At 33.2% G+C, this 17608-nt stretch overlaps 5 protein-coding genes across 5 annotated transcripts in view; 3 read left to right on the top strand and 2 right to left on the bottom strand.

Moving 5' to 3' along the window:
- LOC106101085 (myosin-I heavy chain-like) overlaps positions 1–5402 on the top strand; it is a 76279-nt gene extending 70877 nt beyond the window's left edge. The window contains exons 34-39 of the mRNA XM_013280190.1: positions 653–860; positions 1454–1586; positions 2605–2740; positions 3465–3704; positions 4387–4590; positions 4981–5402. Of these exons, the coding sequence (XP_013135644.1) occupies positions 653–860; positions 1454–1586; positions 2605–2740; positions 3465–3704; positions 4387–4590; positions 4981–5079 (1020 nt within the window). The 3' untranslated portion in view covers positions 5080–5402. The remainder of the gene's footprint in view (positions 1–652; positions 861–1453; positions 1587–2604; positions 2741–3464; positions 3705–4386; positions 4591–4980) is intronic.
- Positions 5403–8185: 2783 nt separating this feature from the next.
- On the bottom strand, positions 8186–10229 carry LOC106100971 (DNA-directed RNA polymerase II subunit 7). Its single transcript, XM_013280033.1, has 6 exons — positions 10068–10229; positions 9884–9993; positions 9559–9718; positions 9330–9380; positions 8714–8851; positions 8186–8303 (listed from the first exon to the last, which is right to left on the bottom strand). Exons 1-6 carry the CDS (start codon positions 10077–10079, stop codon positions 8253–8255), a joined length of 522 nt encoding a protein of 173 aa, XP_013135487.1. The 5' UTR covers positions 10080–10229; the 3' UTR covers positions 8186–8252.
- A 424-nt stretch (positions 10230–10653) lies between these two features.
- Positions 10654–13628, top strand: LOC106100954 (ras-related protein Rab-8A). Its single transcript, XM_013280017.1, has 5 exons — positions 10654–10855; positions 11102–11162; positions 11240–11444; positions 12015–12155; positions 12993–13628. The coding sequence occupies exons 1-5, from the start codon at positions 10732–10734 to the stop codon at positions 13095–13097; spliced, it is 636 nt and encodes a 211-aa protein (XP_013135471.1). The 5' UTR covers positions 10654–10731; the 3' UTR covers positions 13098–13628.
- A 71-nt stretch (positions 13629–13699) lies between these two features.
- On the bottom strand, positions 13700–15766 carry LOC106100975. The gene is made up of 5 exons (XM_013280037.1): positions 15565–15766; positions 15436–15495; positions 15184–15357; positions 14643–14786; positions 13700–14170 (listed from the first exon to the last, which is right to left on the bottom strand). The coding sequence occupies exons 1-5, from the start codon at positions 15634–15636 to the stop codon at positions 13808–13810; spliced, it is 813 nt and encodes a 270-aa protein (XP_013135491.1). The 5' UTR covers positions 15637–15766; the 3' UTR covers positions 13700–13807.
- Positions 15767–16010: 244 nt separating this feature from the next.
- Positions 16011–17441, top strand: LOC106100964 (protein SEC13 homolog). The gene is made up of 2 exons (XM_013280027.1): positions 16011–16669; positions 16754–17441. Exons 1-2 carry the CDS (start codon positions 16100–16102, stop codon positions 17123–17125), a joined length of 942 nt encoding a protein of 313 aa, XP_013135481.1. The 5' UTR covers positions 16011–16099; the 3' UTR covers positions 17126–17441.
- Positions 17442–17608: the final 167 nt, after the last annotated feature.

A 17608-nucleotide genomic window follows, 5' to 3' on the forward strand; every position in this document is an offset into this window, starting at 1 on the left:
CAAAGGGGAACCATCTTATTGCCAAATTATCCAATTATAATTAAATAATATAGGCTCTGATTATAATGCAATATGCTGCTTAAATTGTGTTTGATGTTACATGCTTCCGTACTTACCGCTTTTGTTTGTTTTATACATTTGTTTTGCTTTTATCAATAAAAAATATTTTGTTACAAAAATTACGAAGTTTTATTTTTATATCGTATCCACCAAAAGTAAATATAAATAATTTAAACACTAAAATGAAATAGACCGACTGTTTACTGAGTTTTTCTTCGCTGTTGCTTTTCTGTGGTGTATTGTAAAAAGTAAAGAATAGCTACGGGCATACAAGTTGCTCCCCCTCGAAACCTCCCTCGAGGGAGGTGCTACGATTCTTGACAGTGTAACGTATTGTTCCATTTTACTGGCATGTGTATTCCTACCCTAAAAGGAGAATCAAAAATCATTGGCACAATAATGCTCATATATTTTTACAAGTCAGTACAAAAACCCACTCAACAGAGACTTGATAAGAGAAGGTCCTGCCTCCTGAAACACAGTTATATTTAGTTCAGAATACAGACCCACAACAAATATTGTCAAATTGTTTTGTGCAATAAAGGGTTTTTTTTTTATATTCAATAAAAAAAAATCGACTGTTCTCCGGCAGGTGGCGTTAAGCATAGCTCAAGTTGGGCGTCGTAACAGTGCGCCCTCTCGCGAGGAACTGCTGTGCGCGGCCGCGCGAAGACCTATGCATGTACGTGTGCTGCTATTGGACGGGAAACAACACGGCCTCGTGTTCGGGCCAGCCGCCACCGCAGACCATCTTGTTACCATGCTTAGGGAGAAGATCGGACTCAACGATGCGGCTGCTGGTAAGTTACTACGTGTTAAGAAAATCAGTACTGCGTTGGTGATTCGATGCGACTTGAATATTGGCATAAGCGTACTGTCCCTATCTGACAGCTGTCAATGTCATTCAAAAGTATCGGCGCCATACTGGCGGGAGGCAGTGTCCTAAGTATTTTTAATTATGTTGTTACAGTTCTATCCACCTAGTTAAAACTAGGTAGACAAGTACAGTCGTGGAAATTCGAGGTGTTGCCATTTCAGAAAATGTACTTGTTATTTGCATTAGGATAAACTACACCCCTTCTTAAAAGTAGCCATACAGGTAGCAGTGAATTGTGTAAACGGGACGGGATGGGATATTAATACATAACAATTAGCCTCGTACCATTGATCTTTTGATACAGAGACATTAAAAGACTGCATCTTATAGTTGTTTGGATTCATCATCTCATTTCGTACAAAACCTACAAATGACAATAGGTTTTAAGTTGGACGTTAATTTTCCCGACTGTACATCACAGATCAGTTTTACGCTACAATTGTTAAATCATCAAAATATCTAAAACTCTAACTGTAATGCTAAAACTGTGTATAAATGTAATCAATAACGATATAGGTTACGCATTATACGAAGTATGCGCTAATTCAACGCCGGCGGGTACGGGCGAGCGCGCGCTGGCCGGCAGCGAACGTGTCGGTGATGTACTAGCGCGCTGGGAGAAGGCCGGCGCCACCGCCGCCTCCTGCAGGTAACGAACACTTTCGAACAATTACGAACACTTACGAACACTTACGAACACTTACGAACACTAAAGAACACTTACGAACACTTACGAACACTTACGAACACTTACGAACACTTACGAACACTTACGAACACTTACGAACACTTACGAACACTAAAGAACACTTACGAACACTAAAGAACACTTACGAACACTTTAACCATGCACACGGTTACACAAATTAGCGATTTATACAAGACTAGCTGTTGCTTGCGACTTTGTCCGCGAGTAATTAAAATATAACAAAAGCATATAGTTACTTACTCGCTGATAATGTAGCTTTTTAATGGTGAAATATTTTTTTGAAATCGGACCAGTAGTTTTTGAGTTATTTCAATACATATATAAAATGCAAACCTTTTCTCTTTATAATATTAGTATTACGTATAGATTACCTACAACAAACGTTATGTATGTAATGATTTACGATTTTGTTATTAATGTGTTTAAAACTTTTAAGTGAATATCTATTAATTGGGTAATTTACATCACAAACTGAGTATAACTTGCATCACAATGAAAGATAAAACCTATCACGATGCAGGTGTTACAAGTATTAAAACGTGATTTTTGTAAAAATAACTATCTAACAACGATAAATTATTAAGCAAGCTACTCCTATAGTGTTATCTCTGTCTCACATTACGTATGTGACCTTGTGCAATAGAGATGACACTACGTAGCCGAAACTATCAGAACGAATCACTTTCCAAAATATTTCATACTAGCTTTTACACGCGAATCTGTCCGCGTAGAGATTAAATACAAAAGTAAGTATATGTTTACGTATAACGTAAACGTAAAGTATAACGTATTAAGTATAAGTATAACGTTTATGCCAAATTACATGGAAATTCTACAGTTTAGGCTACAAATTTTTACAAACATTCATCTAAATTTTCGCATTTGTAATATTCCCCCTAACTTATAGTGACGTATAGTGAGCTGTGAAGATTATGTATGAAATAAAACGTATTTGTAGGCTGGTGTTCAAGAAGCGTCTGTTCCTCGGCGAGCGGCCGCTGCAGTCGGACTGCGTAGCGGAGATGGAGTTGTTATACTACCAACTGCTGCACGCCATCCGACACGACCGTCTGCCTATTGAAACAGATGAAGCTGTGAGTTCTCTTGTATATTGATCGGAACGGAATTTGTTATAAACAAGTGACTGTGTTTTATTAATTAGCTGGTATATTGTGCCAGTAAGATTTTTATGACGTATTATCGAGCACTCGTTGCACTTATTCCGCGAGTTTGCAGCACTAAAAATGTTAACAACTCTTCAATATTGAAAAAATTCTTATATACTTTGTTTCTTAATCATCATGAACTTGCCCTTGTCCTTCGGAGCGTCGGTAATGTGTGATCTTCCATACATTTCTGTCAGCCGTTATATCTTGACCTTTGACATGTCGAGGGCCAAACTTTAGCCTGCAAATACGTTTTCGGGCCGCAACAGCAAAGGATTTGTTTGCCGCCTGACTGTCACTCCCAGAGTATAAGTACCTAATGTATTTTTTTTAAATGGGTGTTTTCAAAATGTCTCGCAGGCCGGATGTTGTCCACATGTGCATTAAAGTGTGACCTTATTTAGACGTCAAAACTGCAAATAAAATTGGAGTTTAAATGTGGCTTCATTATTTAAAACGCGCATATTTAAATAACATTTCAGTATTCGACTGTTTTTAATTTTTAAAGTTATCTTTATTCTCCTATTTGGAAGTCGATTAAAGTACTGCCAAATAGGAGGATCTGAATGTCTGTTTTGTTTTTGTTCATAACAATCGTGTCGACTTGTTAATTGAACAGTATGCAGTTGTTAAGCGAGGTACTGTCGTGCAGGTGATGGTGGCGGCGTTGCACGCGCAGGTGGCGAGCGGGGAGTGCGCGGGCGAGGGCGGCGAAGAGTGCCTGGCGGCGGCGCGCGCCGTGCTGCCCCCGCGCCCCGCGCCGCTGCCCGCGCCCGCGCTGCGCCTGCACCACCTGGCGCTGCGCGGCACGCCGCCGCACGCCGCCATGCAGCGCGCCCTCACCCTCGCCGCCTCCTGGCCGCTCGCCAGAGCCACCGTCTTCGACGTCATGGTGCCTACACACACTACTATTTACTTACCTCATATTGAGATAATAGTTTTGCTATCGGTATTACTTACTAGCTATTCTCGTGCGGCTTCATTCGCATACTACAAAAACTTTTTTATTAATATTTACATTTGAAAAATTATCATTTAAAAATATCAAAATTCAAATGCTTTAATAAGAACTAAACCCTTTGCTCTTGTTTACCGTTACTATGGCAATCGTATTTTGCTGCTATTGGCTTATATTTTCGTCCTTTTCTCGTATGATTTTTTCCAATTTACTTACCACCTAAATTATATAGTTTGTAAATATATCGCCTATAACGTGTCGTAAATGTAGGGGATTATACTAAAGAGAGAATTATCTAAAAATAAAAGATGTAACTATTTTTTTTTTTTATTGTAGTGTTGTAGTTAATGTTTATAATAGCCACTATACTTTGTCAAGTTAGAAAATCTTTCTATTTGTAGTCTTTAAATCTTTAAAGAAACTCTTTCTCCATAAAATACAAGTATTTTTTCATATATTTGTCAAGCTAATGCTTGACCACGATCCCATCTCAAGAAAGTGATGTTGCAGTCGAAAGATGGTACGCGCTAGTTTAATAAGTAGATGTTTATTTTTCTATTCTTGTATCAGCCTTTTCATTATACTAACACTAAAACCACACTAACATTGAATACAGCAATCGTTCACATCGAACTGGCCGCGCGCGCTGTGGCTGGCGGTGGACGCGCGCGGGCTGACGCTGCTGCGGCGCGGCTCGCGCTCGGCGCTCGTGTCGCACGACCACGACCAGCTGCTGGCGGTGTCGCCCGCGCCGCGCGCGCTGCTCCTCGTCACGCGCGCGGACCGCAAGCACGCCAAGCTCGTACTCTCCACTGATCAGGTAAACACTTTATAGTACAAGGTGACGATATTATAGTGAAATGACCACTGCTCATATATATTTGTATGTACTCTTAACTAATAGGGACGTTCAGAAATAGGACATTTGTACCTACGCGTCCTATCCTCTAAAGTCCACATTCCTTTTCCAACTTTTACGAAAGAGGACGTGGAAAACGCCGATTTATGTATCTTAGTATTTATGTACTTTGGTGTAAAACCAGTGTCTAGAGTCTACTTCTGCACTATAACGTACCACTAAAATAAATACCTTTTTGTTATGTTTATGTATCTAAAAGTTGTACAATCAGAAATTTTAGTAAAAAAAATTAAAGAAATATGCTTTTATGAATATGGTCCTTCGAGTCGGATAACAATGTTTTTGTACCAGGCGTACCAGATCGCGACACTGATCAAGGACTACATCGAGGCGGTGCGCGGGCCGGTGTCGCCGGCGGTGGCGGAGGCGGGCGGCGCGCGCGCCTCGTGACATCCGCACGCATAGTGCCAGTGCTTCCACGTCCGCTGAGCGCGCGAACGTCACACGCCGACATGCCAATCATATTCATTCAAATACCTACGTAAATAGATATTGAAAAAAAAAATCGGATACATACCATCCTAAAGTACACTACACGATTTATTCTATGCTAAAACTGTGTTTTGATGTGTTAAAGACTTTGCAGACTATCGATTAATATGGAAATGTACAGTCGCGGAATACTGCGTTGTTCCAAGAAAATTTGTCGTTGCAAACGAGACAAACACCGTGTCTTAGTATAAATAATTACTTAGATATAACGTGGAAATGAAGGAATAAAAGAAATAACCTTGTAACTGTTACTTTTTTCGTATATAAGATGCGTTTTATTGTATTCTGTGACTCGTCTCGTTTCAACATGTTCAAACGATTGTAGCGTACTTGGAACACCGCCAGTTTCCCCGATTGTACAGTGGGCACATAACTGTTTCGATAAATTGTGTAGTTTACTCTTACAGGTCAATGATTGGCATGTTCGGATTACGTCAAAATCGTTCGCGTTGTGGATTATAGTTGGTATTGCAGGTACAGTTGGAGAAGTAAATGTCGATATGATATTCGCGTACGTATATGTAACGTACAAAAGTTAGGTTAGGAAAAATATTTAAAAGGTAAATCGAATCCACATTTACTTCAAACAGTCAACAGTTGTTGCTAAGGAGTGTTAGTATGGACGATAAACAGTTGCCAGATGACGGGGAAGCAAAACAAATTACAATTAAAATAGCTCAAGATAACAGTTTAAAATATATTCCGATTATAGAATTTCAATATTATGTCAGTATTATAAATGTTAAATATATGTGGTTAAATTCTCAATTTTGTCTCATAGATTAAGATTGTTAAGATGTTTCCGTGTTATAGATAAATACATAGATGTGTTACCTATAGACATCTAATCCCGAGCACAAAATAAGGCAAAAAATCTTTATGGTTGGGGTAAATTTCCTTCAGTGTTGTCATTACCAATAAAAATATTTCTAATTCGTCGATTAGACATCAAAATTGTATAAAACGCATCTATAGGTTATATATCTATGGATTAATATTTAAATCCTCTCCTAATCCCCTTAGATGGTTAACTTAAGTCCTTAAAAATATTGACGTTTTATCAAACTTCATAGATTACGATAGCTAAAAGTTAACAAATAAAACGTAATTTTAGATTAAGATAATAGTAAATATAAATACTAACAATTTAAAAAGTTAAAATTCCATAGATTATAGAAATATTCCAAAGACTAAGTATCCAATAGTTCCAATAAATACGAAGTAGGTAAAATGTCGGTTTTAGCCAAGCCACTTTATTCGACGTTTCCACTTTCCTGTACTTAGAATGTCTAGATGTCCTGAATTATTCCTATATCTCACAGATTCCTATTCTATAGTGTATAGTGTTTCGCTTTGGTGTACCGCTAGGTACTATATTTATAGTATATAAAAACATATATAATTGTTTATAGTGAACATATAACCCAGTTTTCCTATGTCCTGTATTTTTTGTGCCTTGTAAAGTTGTTGCTTAAATAATGTGTAACTGGCTAGCCTGGCTTTGAGATTTCACTCTTGTCTCACTCATTCCCTTTGAAATAACTGAGATAGCAATATTGACTAATATAATTTGTGGAAACCCATGTTAATAATTAAAATATTATATAATAAATATGTTAAGAATAACACTAAATTAAACAAAATTAAATCGATTTATACATTGTTTTAAATTAATAACCAAATCGTTTAAAATATATGGGTAAATAATAAACAAGGCTAGTCCAGTAAAACAATGAAAGCGTCAATTCAGTGAGCAAAATATGTGCAAATTTATTGTGACTGCTAAATAATTAGTAATTGTTTCTAATATATCGACTCTATTGCATATTATGACATATTGCACAATGTTATCTCTCAATATTTTATATTGAAATATATATTTATGACTATATTAAAAATGTAAATGTATATTAACTTTTTATTTAATTTAATTGGACAAATCATACGTGAATCTATAAGAAAATAACTTGAAATTGTATTGTTAACAAAAAATACTTTATTAATACCTTTCTGTTTACTTTCCCTTTCATATAGACAAATCAGAAAAAACACTATGTTTAATACAGTTCAGAAATATTCTTTCGTGTATAGTTCTTTTCAAATATCTTAGCTGATCAAGATCATGCCCTCACTACTACATCAAAAATTGTGTTCTACGGCAAGTCGAGAAAAAAGTCGCCAAGATATCTGAATACTACAATACCAAAATTCTTGTTAGTTCAGTGGGCTCAAGAAAAATTGTATTTATAATGTGGCCAAATTGGTGCTTAGATAATTGCTTTGTTTGTTCTGATCTCATATTAAGTATTATTTATTTAGATGCCATAATGTGTTTAATAACGGGCGATTTTTTTTAATTAGTTAATTTTTAATTAATTTATTTCTTTATTGTATTTGACATATGTATATAAATGGAAGAACCAAAGAACACAAATCGTCCCTTTGGATATTTTTTTAATCTTTGACAATATTATAATTAATTTTGATTTTTAATTTAGTCTCTTGAATTTTGTATATATTTAGTTTAATCCTGAATAAGGATATTCATATTAATATGTTAGTATAGCTGGTTACGGAAATGTTTAATAAGAATTTATTATTTAAAAAAAAAATAAGATCTTTTTTTTTAACTGGTCTATATTAACAATTTTTTTAAATTATATAGGTAATTCATTTTGGCATTCAAACAATTAAATGCAAAATTTTCTTGTAGGCTATGATTGCATTTATTTAAAAAAAAAAACATTTTTCATCACAATTTAACATTGTATTAAGCACTATATGTTAAGACAATATTTTATAATTAGGTATACTTTATTTTAGATCTAGGACTTGTATTTACAATGGGAAATACTAAAAAACACATCAATAACAACACCATACATACTGCCCAAATAGACTGAAAATGTCCAAATATTTTTTTTGAAAAATTGTTTTTTGTTACATTGTGTATTGTATTTTTTAACGTTTTAATTGAATGCCAAATAAATAATAACACATATTGTTGGTTTTATTCATATTTTATTTGTTTAACTTATAAAATATATTTATAAATGTAGGAATTCATTAAATTACTGTGTAACTAGTCCTAGGTAGTCATCCATCAATGTTCCAATGGCAAACTGAAAAGAAAAATTCCATAGTCAAAATGCTTGTTACTATTGAAGTAGCAAACACAGTTGCATATTCACAATAGCCAGTATTTGCGCGATTGACCAGTTCAAATTTAAAAAAAAAACTTACTTAACACAAGCTCACTATTTCTCTATATTATAAAAAGAAAAGATTTGTATTTTTGTGTGTATTGATATAACTCAAAAAGTACTGGGGCGATTTCAAAAATCCTTTCACCATTAAACTATGTTATCAGTGAGTAACATAGGCTATTTTTTATTTGTATGTGGACCAAGTTGCCAGCGAGCTTTCTTGTTCCTGTTGCATATAAAAGTATAGTGATATTGCTCATTTTTTGAAGCATAGACAATAATGTGTTTATTGTCAGAGGAAACTGTAAAATTATCTATTGACTCACAATGCCACTGGCGTCAACTCGTGTGCCGACAATCTTCAGTCTAATTACATCCTCTTCCTGTATGACATTGTCTTCCTGTTTACTTTTATAGCATGGGGGATTTACATTCGGACAGAACTCCATATCAGCAGGAATTGACTGAAAGAGGAAAATATTACATTAAATTATCGTAAATATAAATCTATACTAACATTATTAAGAAGAAAAGTTTGAATTTTTGTATGTATTGGATTTACTCAAAAACTTCCTTTGCTATTAAAAAACTATTTCGCCAGAGAGTAACATAGGCTAACTTTTTTTTCAATTCTGCATGAACAAAGTTGCAAGCAACAGCTATAGTATGTAATTCTAACGTTTTATTTCATAACACACTTTGTAATTAATTTATTGCATCTTATTTATGAATATTTAAAACACATAACCTACTGAAATAAAGTTGTATTACAAGATCTAAACATTAAATTCGTGAGCACAGATTTGCAGTTGCTAAGTAGAGTCTAATGCCCTATTGTGATACTTTTTATAACAACTAAAGTAGTCCTAAGTGCTATGTGTCATACAAAATTAAGGGTACAGTACAGCACTTAATAAATACATTGCAATATATTTAACTTACATGATGAGATATAAAGCAACTGAGTGGACCAATCTGTGCAAACATTCCAACCTGTAAATAAAAACATGCCTACATTTTAAACAAAATCAAATAAAAACATAAAAAACAAAAGACATGTTCATTATTATCTGAAGCAGTGGCTTGAATATAAAAAAATGTATCTAATGTATCTGTCAATTTTTTAAATTTTACAAAACTTTGTTTCATGAAATAGAGTAAACCGACATACCTTATTGACTTGTGTAACTATTGCATCAAGGACCTCTCCCTTGAACGGTCTAAACACAATAGCCTTATATTTCACGGGATACACTACAAAGCCTTGCCCTGGCTGTATTAATCCAGCTCCTATGCTATCTATTGTTGTTACAGCTATTACAAACCCATATCTAGAAATAGAACAAGTAAATATGTTTTAACAGGGTACAAATACAAATTTAAGATTGTGAATAGCATCAGAGAAAGCAATAACAACTTCCACTTTTAGAGACGTCGTATTCAATAAGGTTTCTTGTGTATAACATAACCTAAAATCATTAATAAAAAAAACTTACTTGCCAGTACATGTCCCTTCAACTTCCGTGTAAAGTTTCTGTTTTACTGTATCCAATAACTGAGGGCCAAAGTACCGAGGGTGAAGCAATATTTCGTGCTCCAGAGATATCTGCGAAATCCGGTTGTGTTTACTAATAGTCAATAAGTATACAAATTACAAAATAAATGTATGTCATGACTTACATGATAAAACATTTTTAACTTAATTAGAAGTAATAGACTTGACAAACAGTAAAGCTTGAATACACTTAGTAATTCATTATGGACAAAAATATAACAATAATGTTAAAAATCTTATTTTACTGTAACGATTCCTGCGTCTTGTCGGTCCTGTCTCAAATGTCAATGTCATTGTCAAAATGACAATACTCTAAAACAACCACCCAAAAGCTTAGTCGATTGTTTATGGTTGAATCGAACAAAAGATCGATTAAAGACAAAGTAATTAAGTGAAGATTTTTAAAGACTCTATTTTTACTTTTGACTAGTTAAGCAAAAGCGGCTACAGGAACTGCAATAAACTCAAGTAAAATCGCTTTTGTACAAATACCTACTAAAAATTCATGAACTGAACATGATTTTGATTGAGTGTTGTTTGTTTGTGAATTAATTGAAATTATATCCATATCAATTAAGTTTTAAAAATACATAGTAACGGTTCTATCACTTATAACTTGAAATTCTTGATGACCAACACAATGTTTTTTCACAAATTATCGATACATAACATGTCATACTTGTAACTTGTAACGACATTGTCGTGATTTGATTTATCCCATCCCTATTAGATTACTCAAAAATGCCAAATGAGTGACCGTGTATTCTGTAATCAGATTGTTGTAAAAAAATGGCAAAAACTTACGATTGTTTATTCAAATTACTTTTAATAGGTGATTCTGGAGTTGGTAAAACATCTATATTATTTAGATTTTCCGAAGATGCGTTTAATATATCTTTTATATCAACCATCGGTAAGTGCCTTCATGTCTTTGTATCAAAGGTTATTGTCAGAAATGTATTTTTTGTGTGTAATTGTCATTCAACGAGTTCGTTTTTGCTTTATTGTTCATCGGGAGTATCATCTTGTGTGTGAACCAAAAGGGTGCGGCACAACGTAAACGAAGCCCTTATCAAATTAAATGAATGAACTGTTTATGACATCATACTCACTAACTTTAATTAGTACAACATTGAGTATATTAGTGGTCTGTTTTCAGGTATCGACTTTAAAATTCGGACGATAGACCTTGATGGTAAAAAAGTCAAGTTACAGATATGGTAAAAAATCGTATTTTATTTGTATTTACGTGTTGCATCTGTTGAAAACAAATTGACGAATTTCACATCTCTTTTAGGGATACCGCGGGTCAAGAAAGATTCCGTACAATAACCACGGCTTACTACCGAGGATCGATGGGTATTATGCTAGTATATGATGTGACAAATGAGAAAAGTTTTGAAAACATTAAAAATTGGATTAGGAACATTGAAGAAAATGCCAGTGCTGATGTTGAAAAGATGATACTCGGAAATAAATGTGACTTAGATGCTAAAAGACAGGTAACTATATGGTTTTATAATTTTCTATTAAGGTTATATATGAATGATTACCAATATTTGAATTTATGAAAGACAAAATTGAAGTGTTGATATATAAAATTGTATTTTTTAGAAGTATTCATAACATTATCTTATTAAATACATTTATAATGCACAGATAAACAAGATCCCACTAAAGCTGTGAAGCAAGTATAAATTTAAATTAATTATAAACTTTTAGTTATTTAAAAACATTTACATTTTATCACATGACAAAGAAAACATTAAGTACTGATTGTGTTAATAAAATTTTACTATCTTGAATAGTAAATAATTGAAAGTACAAATCAGAATTTACATACAAGACCAATGACTCATACGAGTTTGGTAAATGTGTTTAAATGGATTTTAGGGAAAGTGTGGTGATAATCTGTTATTCCATTTAGTTGAATAAAGAAAATTTGTTGCTAATATAAATAAGATTTTAATAATTACATTTATATTATTCCCTTCTTGATCATGTCACCTTTCACACAATGCATCCATCTCTGTCTATAAAATATTATATTTAATGAATAAAATTAATTCCAGGTATCAAAAGAACGAGGTGAACAATTAGCAATAGATTATCAAATTAAGTTTGTAGAAACATCGGCTAAAGACTCATTAAATGTGGAATACGCGTTTTATACTCTAGCAAGAGATATTAAGGCGAAAATGGAGAAAAAGCAGGTAAGAAAGATTCATCCATTAATAAATATGTTTTGGAAATTCCATGTTTTATCCTCCAAAAAACGTAATAGTCATAGATAATGTTAGGATGTACATATCAAAGATATTTTTTGTTGAAATATTAATGAAAAAACATGAAATGCTCTCACTTAGTTACACTTTGTGATTGTTTATAGTTCATGTTACATAAAATACCTTTGTCTATTTAAAAACTGGTCATTATATTTCTAAAGATTTCATTCTAAAATTTTTGTGTAATTTTTGTTCCATGTCTATCGTTACAAAAACAGAAGGTAAATTAATGTTAATTTGTTGTGGTGTTTTTTTCTTAAGTCAACTTTTTTTTATTAATATTTGTTAATTTATTTTAATGGAAATATTTTAACAATTTTTTTAAACACTTCAAATAGTTGAAATATTGCATGCATTTTTGTTATTATTGTGATTGCATGTTAAAGGCTCTCTAGCAATAACATGTACTAATGGAATTATACATTCTAAACAAATTTAAGGAAGTCTATGAATAGATATTTTGTCTCTCAAATAGTTTCCTTACATATAAAATTCCTCTTAATAACTTTTTGAATTTGCCTTTATTGCACTAATAAGTGTTTGTGCATGAGTTTAGCATATTTTGGATTTGTATAAGTCATCTACCTGCCCAGCAGTGATGACTATGAGCTATGACTTTTTTCTGGGTTCACACTTTGCCATTACAGCTGGACAGTTGCCCCAGCCAAGGATAGATTGTACACTATGCCACTTGTTTATACAGTCTTTGAGTGTTACTGACCAATTGTATTGGCTTGGTGTGAACCATGTGTAATATTGTAACAGGAGGCGAGTAACCCTCCGGGCGCCAGGAGCGGCGCGCACGTGCTGCGCGCGAGCGACCAGCAGCGCAAGCCGCCGTCTTGGCTGTCGCGCTGCAGCTTGCTCTGACGTCATCTCGTCACACCCTAAACACCCACCTCGACTATATTTTTCGACCAACCATTTTTGTCGGTGTGCGATAACTCCGAATCGGGGCTCAGACTTGCTTTTTGTATTTTTATATCCACGAATTCATTTGTCGTGAATCGCAGTCGCACAAAGCTGGGTTAATGGTGCAGTTTTAAAAAAATATTTTAATGCAATCGAAATATCATGTTGGTATTACCGACATGTTTTTGAGTTTTCCAATTATCAATTAGATTTTAAAAGTGAATGAATTTGAAAGTATTAACTTGAGCTTCGGTGACTGCTGTTTCAATTAACAGTATTTTTGTCATAAAATTTCCTGTAAAAATATATATTCTTCAATTGACAATTATTTTATTAGGACAAAATTAGTTGATGTTACATAATGGTTCAATGGATATTATTTCATTCATTAGATTATTAGCTGTACTTTCCTTTCGCTATTTTAATTAAGATATATATTATAATGTAATATATACGACATATTTAATTTGAATAAAGTGCTTTTTTTACAAATTAAGTTTTATTTTATCACCTTCCTAAATAAAAGACGTAACGCAAAGGTTAATAAATGAAAAACATGATTAAGCCACAATTTTATTGTCAACTATATACAAAATTTCCAACACTTACCGATAATTCTAAAATTTCATACACTTATAAACCTGCAATATTTGACAATTGTAACCTAACTATGTAGCTTGGACAGATTTAGACGAGGATCTGAATGGTCGAAGAGCCAGATTTTTTGTACCAATTAAAATACTTTTAAGGGCAAAAGTCAAAATTTGTACAAATTTGTTAGCAGTCACGATTAGAGCGTTAATTGTCATTTGTGAACCTTTTCTCCAGTAAGTGACATAGAATGGTATTGGAGGAAGTTTGTCGGACCAAACACCATTCCGATATTTCTTAGCGTAAGACTCTGCTGATTTTATGACTGGTGCTAATTGTGATTCCAGGGTTTTCTTCTGAATCGGCTGAGGTACTGAGGCCTGGGCAAAGCCGAGTTCAACTAATTTTTGTCCAATATCTAATGTCTCCATAGATTTTGCCTGGAAAAAAGTAAATTGATTAATTATTTTTTCAAGAAAAAGTAATAAACAGCTTTTATACTACATCATGATAAGATACGTAATCTATCAATCAACCTTTACAATGTCCTATATTACAACAAAACTAAGGAATTTGGTTGATTTTATAAATATAGGTAAAAGATGCAATGTGAAAACATCAGTCATGTTGTATTTAGATATCTTATTATCAATCATCTGAGATATTTTGACAGATCCAAGGCTACCACTTGTAACTGCATAAATTGTATTTGTTTCATAGTTTATTGAGGTTTTAATGTAAAAATAATAGTTTATTATAATAATAATAATAGTTTCATCAGAAATAATTTATGAGTTCTATATTAAATATAGCCTTTCTATGGACAAATTAGTATAATTGAACAACTCAATAAGTTAATTATTATTTTAAATAGACTAGAAATTATAGTGGTACAAAATAAATATTAAATACCCCAGACTGTGGTAAATGCAGTAGAACTGTTGATACTAGATCCTCCTTGTCTCTTCCGATGGGTTTGAGAGTAACTTTCTGTCCTTTGGCAACACACTCCAGCCAGTTGACGGCATTGCTACTCACAATGTCCACACCCCATAACTTCATACATTGATTAAAATAAAAAGTTATTAAAAAAATAAATCTTAAACATGCTTTGCATTAAGTGGAACAGGAAGGAAATCACCAGTTGAAATGTAATTTTTTTTTTAATATTTTGGTAGGTAATATCAGATTATTTTTTTTAGAAATACCATATACTGTTGCATGAAGCCATCATTTCATCTGTTTTAAAAAGAAATATAACAGTAATTCAACAACCGATTCAAATAAATGGAAATTTCAAAAACATACAGACCAATTGAGAAGACTACATTTTGAAGTCAGTTAAAAAGTTCTTCCTTTCTTCTATCATTGTGGATGTCAACTTATTGTTTAAACATTAAACTTATCATATATATTAAAACAGAGAATTATTAAGTACAAAAACATAAGTTACCTTAACAGGGATTGGTGGTTTACTGGAATGCCAAAGGGGTAAGTAAATTGGTGCTCTGTGGTTTACAAGGAGTCGTACAGGCGAATGTTGGACACCAGTGTACACTCCCTTTAACGGCTCATGATTCTTTATAAAGTGATCAGGAACTTTTGAGGCTTTTGAGAACTTGCTTACCTTGTAATTAGTAATTAAAAGTTAATGTTATGTAATGTACCGATAAAATGTCAATAATAAACATCACATAGTATTTACCGGACGGATTTTATGTATAGAAAATGCCAGAGACGCAGTAGCAAGCGCGTATACCGCTATCTGAAAACATCATTACACTTTACGAGTGATAAATTTCAAGTTCAACTCATATGACCCTAAAATACATACGTTTACGCCGCGATAATCTTGATTCAGTAAAGTCTGTAAGTTATAAAAGACACCTCCTTCACTTTCTGGCATTTTCTCTATTTCTTAAATTTGAAATCTCTAGTTTACATTATTACCTCATCGGTATTTTGAGAAAACTTTATACAAAATTGCGAAAACGATGATACTTGTTACCTTATTCCACTAAAATTTATATTGACATTGACAAACTGTCACTCAATTGACAAGCACAAATGATTCCATCAGTCAGAATGCTCAGAAACAAAAATGTCTTTTTGAACATAAAAATATGGAAGTTCACAATTTGTAAACATTTTGCTGAATTTTTTAAACATTTGGCTTACCTGCTTTTACGTTATTTTACACTTTGTACTTTTAAGTTAGACAATCTTCACAAAAAATAGTTTTCAGATAGCAACTCTAAATTCCACGTCAACGTTTTTGACAATTATAAAATCATTGACAGTTCCCTATAAATTGGAAAAAGACCGGAATATTTGTGTTAAATAATTTGTTTATACTAAAAATCTACAAGATGATTAGTGTTTTGAATACTATTGATACGGGGCACGAAGATATGATACACGATGCCGAGTTAGACTACTACGGATTACGTTTAGCCACATGTTCGTCGGATAACACAGTTAAGATTTACGATATCAAGAGTGGCACGCAAACCCTCGCTGCTGATTTGAAGGGTCACTTTGGTCCAGTATGGCAGGTCGCATGGGCACATCCTAAATTTGGGAATCTACTAGCTTCGTGTTCATATGATAGAAAAGTCATTATTTGGAAAGAAGCTGGCGAATGGACAAAGTTGTATGAATACACAGGTCATGAAAGCTCTGTGAATTCCGTGGCTTGGGCTCCCGCTGAATACGGACTTATATTAGCCTGCTGTAGCTCAGATGGGTCTATATCTATAATTACTTACAATCAAGATGGTGCTAACTGGGAGGTTAAGAAGATTCCTGGCGCTCATGCTATTGGCGTCAACTCTATTAGTTGGTGCCCCGCGATTTCTGCGGATTTAAGTTTAGATCCACTTACTAATAGGGAGGCACCTAAAAGAATAGTTTCAGGTGGATGTGATAATTTGATAAAGGTAAATATTTTTACAATGTACATTTGTTAGTTTCTATTTCTAGAAAGTCAATTTTCCCAATACTAATTCATATTTATATTTCAGATATGGAAAGAGCAGGGTGACCAATGGGTTGAGGAAAATCGTCTAGAAATGCATATGGATTGGGTGCGAGATGTTGCATGGGCGCCATCATTAGGTCTGCAGCATTCTATGATAGCGAGTTGCTCACAAGACAAGAGAGTTGTCATCTGGTCAAGTGATGACAATGTGTCATGGACTCCAGTGATCTTGAACACATTTGATGATGTTGTATGGAGTGTCAGTTGGTCCTTAACTGGTAATATTCTAGCTGTTTCTGGAGGTGATAATAAGGTCAGCCTTTGGAGAGAGAATGCCGATGGACAGTGGCTGTGTATTAGTGAAGTTGCTAAAGGATTGGGACAAACACCTAATGAGGAAAGAAGCACTCTTTAAGTTTAATTGTAAAATTTGATATTGTGAAATAATGTAAAATAGTAATGTAATTCAGTTTCTATTTTGTTCTAAAATTAATTATTGAAATACATGAGAAAGAATGTAAAAGCCAATAAGGTGTTAAGTTGTAATTAAAAAAATAACTCCATATTAATTTTTTTTTGTCTAAAACTTAATAATATTTAATGGCATTAACATTTTGTGTTTCAATTAATTTGAATTTGGCATCATAATTTTTATTAATATATACAATAAAAAAACTAATGTAATAAGATATTTCCATTTGTGTATTGTTTAGAAATAAAATTTAAAAAATTAATATTTTTTTATTTTAATTCACTTCCTAGCTTAAAAGTACAGTCACATTTGCGGTATTTCAGTTAGAGAGAAATTGTTTTGAAATACCACATTTAAATTTCGTGCTTACAAAAAAAAAACGTATTATCAGCGTTTTGCAATATTTTTTGTTCATTATTTTTTAAT

Source organism: Papilio polytes, unplaced genomic scaffold (assembly GCF_000836215.1).
Source record: "Papilio polytes unplaced genomic scaffold, Ppol_1.0 DF824024.1, whole genome shotgun sequence".
Lineage (NCBI taxonomy): Eukaryota > Metazoa > Arthropoda > Insecta > Lepidoptera > Papilionidae > Papilio > Papilio polytes.

Bases quoted from the DNA above. Each gene is read 5' to 3' on its own strand.
- LOC106100971 (XM_013280033.1), bottom strand. The intron at 9,381-9,558 runs GTATGTCGGTTT...TTTTATTTACAG, and splicing joins TAGTTACACAAGTCAATAAG to GTTGGAATGTTTGCACAGAT. The intron at 8,852-9,329 runs GTAAGTTAAATA...TTCCTCTTTCAG, and splicing joins GTTGCTTTATATCTCATCAT to TCAATTCCTGCTGATATGGA.
- LOC106100954 (XM_013280017.1), top strand. From the start codon at position 10,732: ATGGCAAAAACTTACGATTGTTTATTCAAATTACTTTTAATAGGTGAT. The intron at 11,163-11,239 runs GTAAAAAATCGT...CATCTCTTTTAG, and splicing joins AAAGTCAAGTTACAGATATG to GGATACCGCGGGTCAAGAAA. The intron at 11,445-12,014 runs GTAACTATATGG...AATTAATTCCAG, and splicing joins ACTTAGATGCTAAAAGACAG to GTATCAAAAGAACGAGGTGA.
- LOC106100975 (XM_013280037.1), bottom strand. From the start codon at position 15,636: ATGCCAGAAAGTGAAGGAGGTGTCTTTTATAACTTACAGACTTTACTG. The intron at 15,496-15,564 runs GTATGTATTTTA...TGATGTTTTCAG, and splicing joins AAGATTATCGCGGCGTAAAC to ATAGCGGTATACGCGCTTGC. The intron at 14,171-14,642 runs GTATTTAATATT...ACTTTTTTCCAG, and splicing joins TGCATTTACCACAGTCTGGG to GCAAAATCTATGGAGACATT.
- LOC106100964 (XM_013280027.1), top strand. From the start codon at position 16,100: ATGATTAGTGTTTTGAATACTATTGATACGGGGCACGAAGATATGATA. The intron at 16,670-16,753 runs GTAAATATTTTT...TTTATATTTCAG, and splicing joins GATGTGATAATTTGATAAAG to ATATGGAAAGAGCAGGGTGA.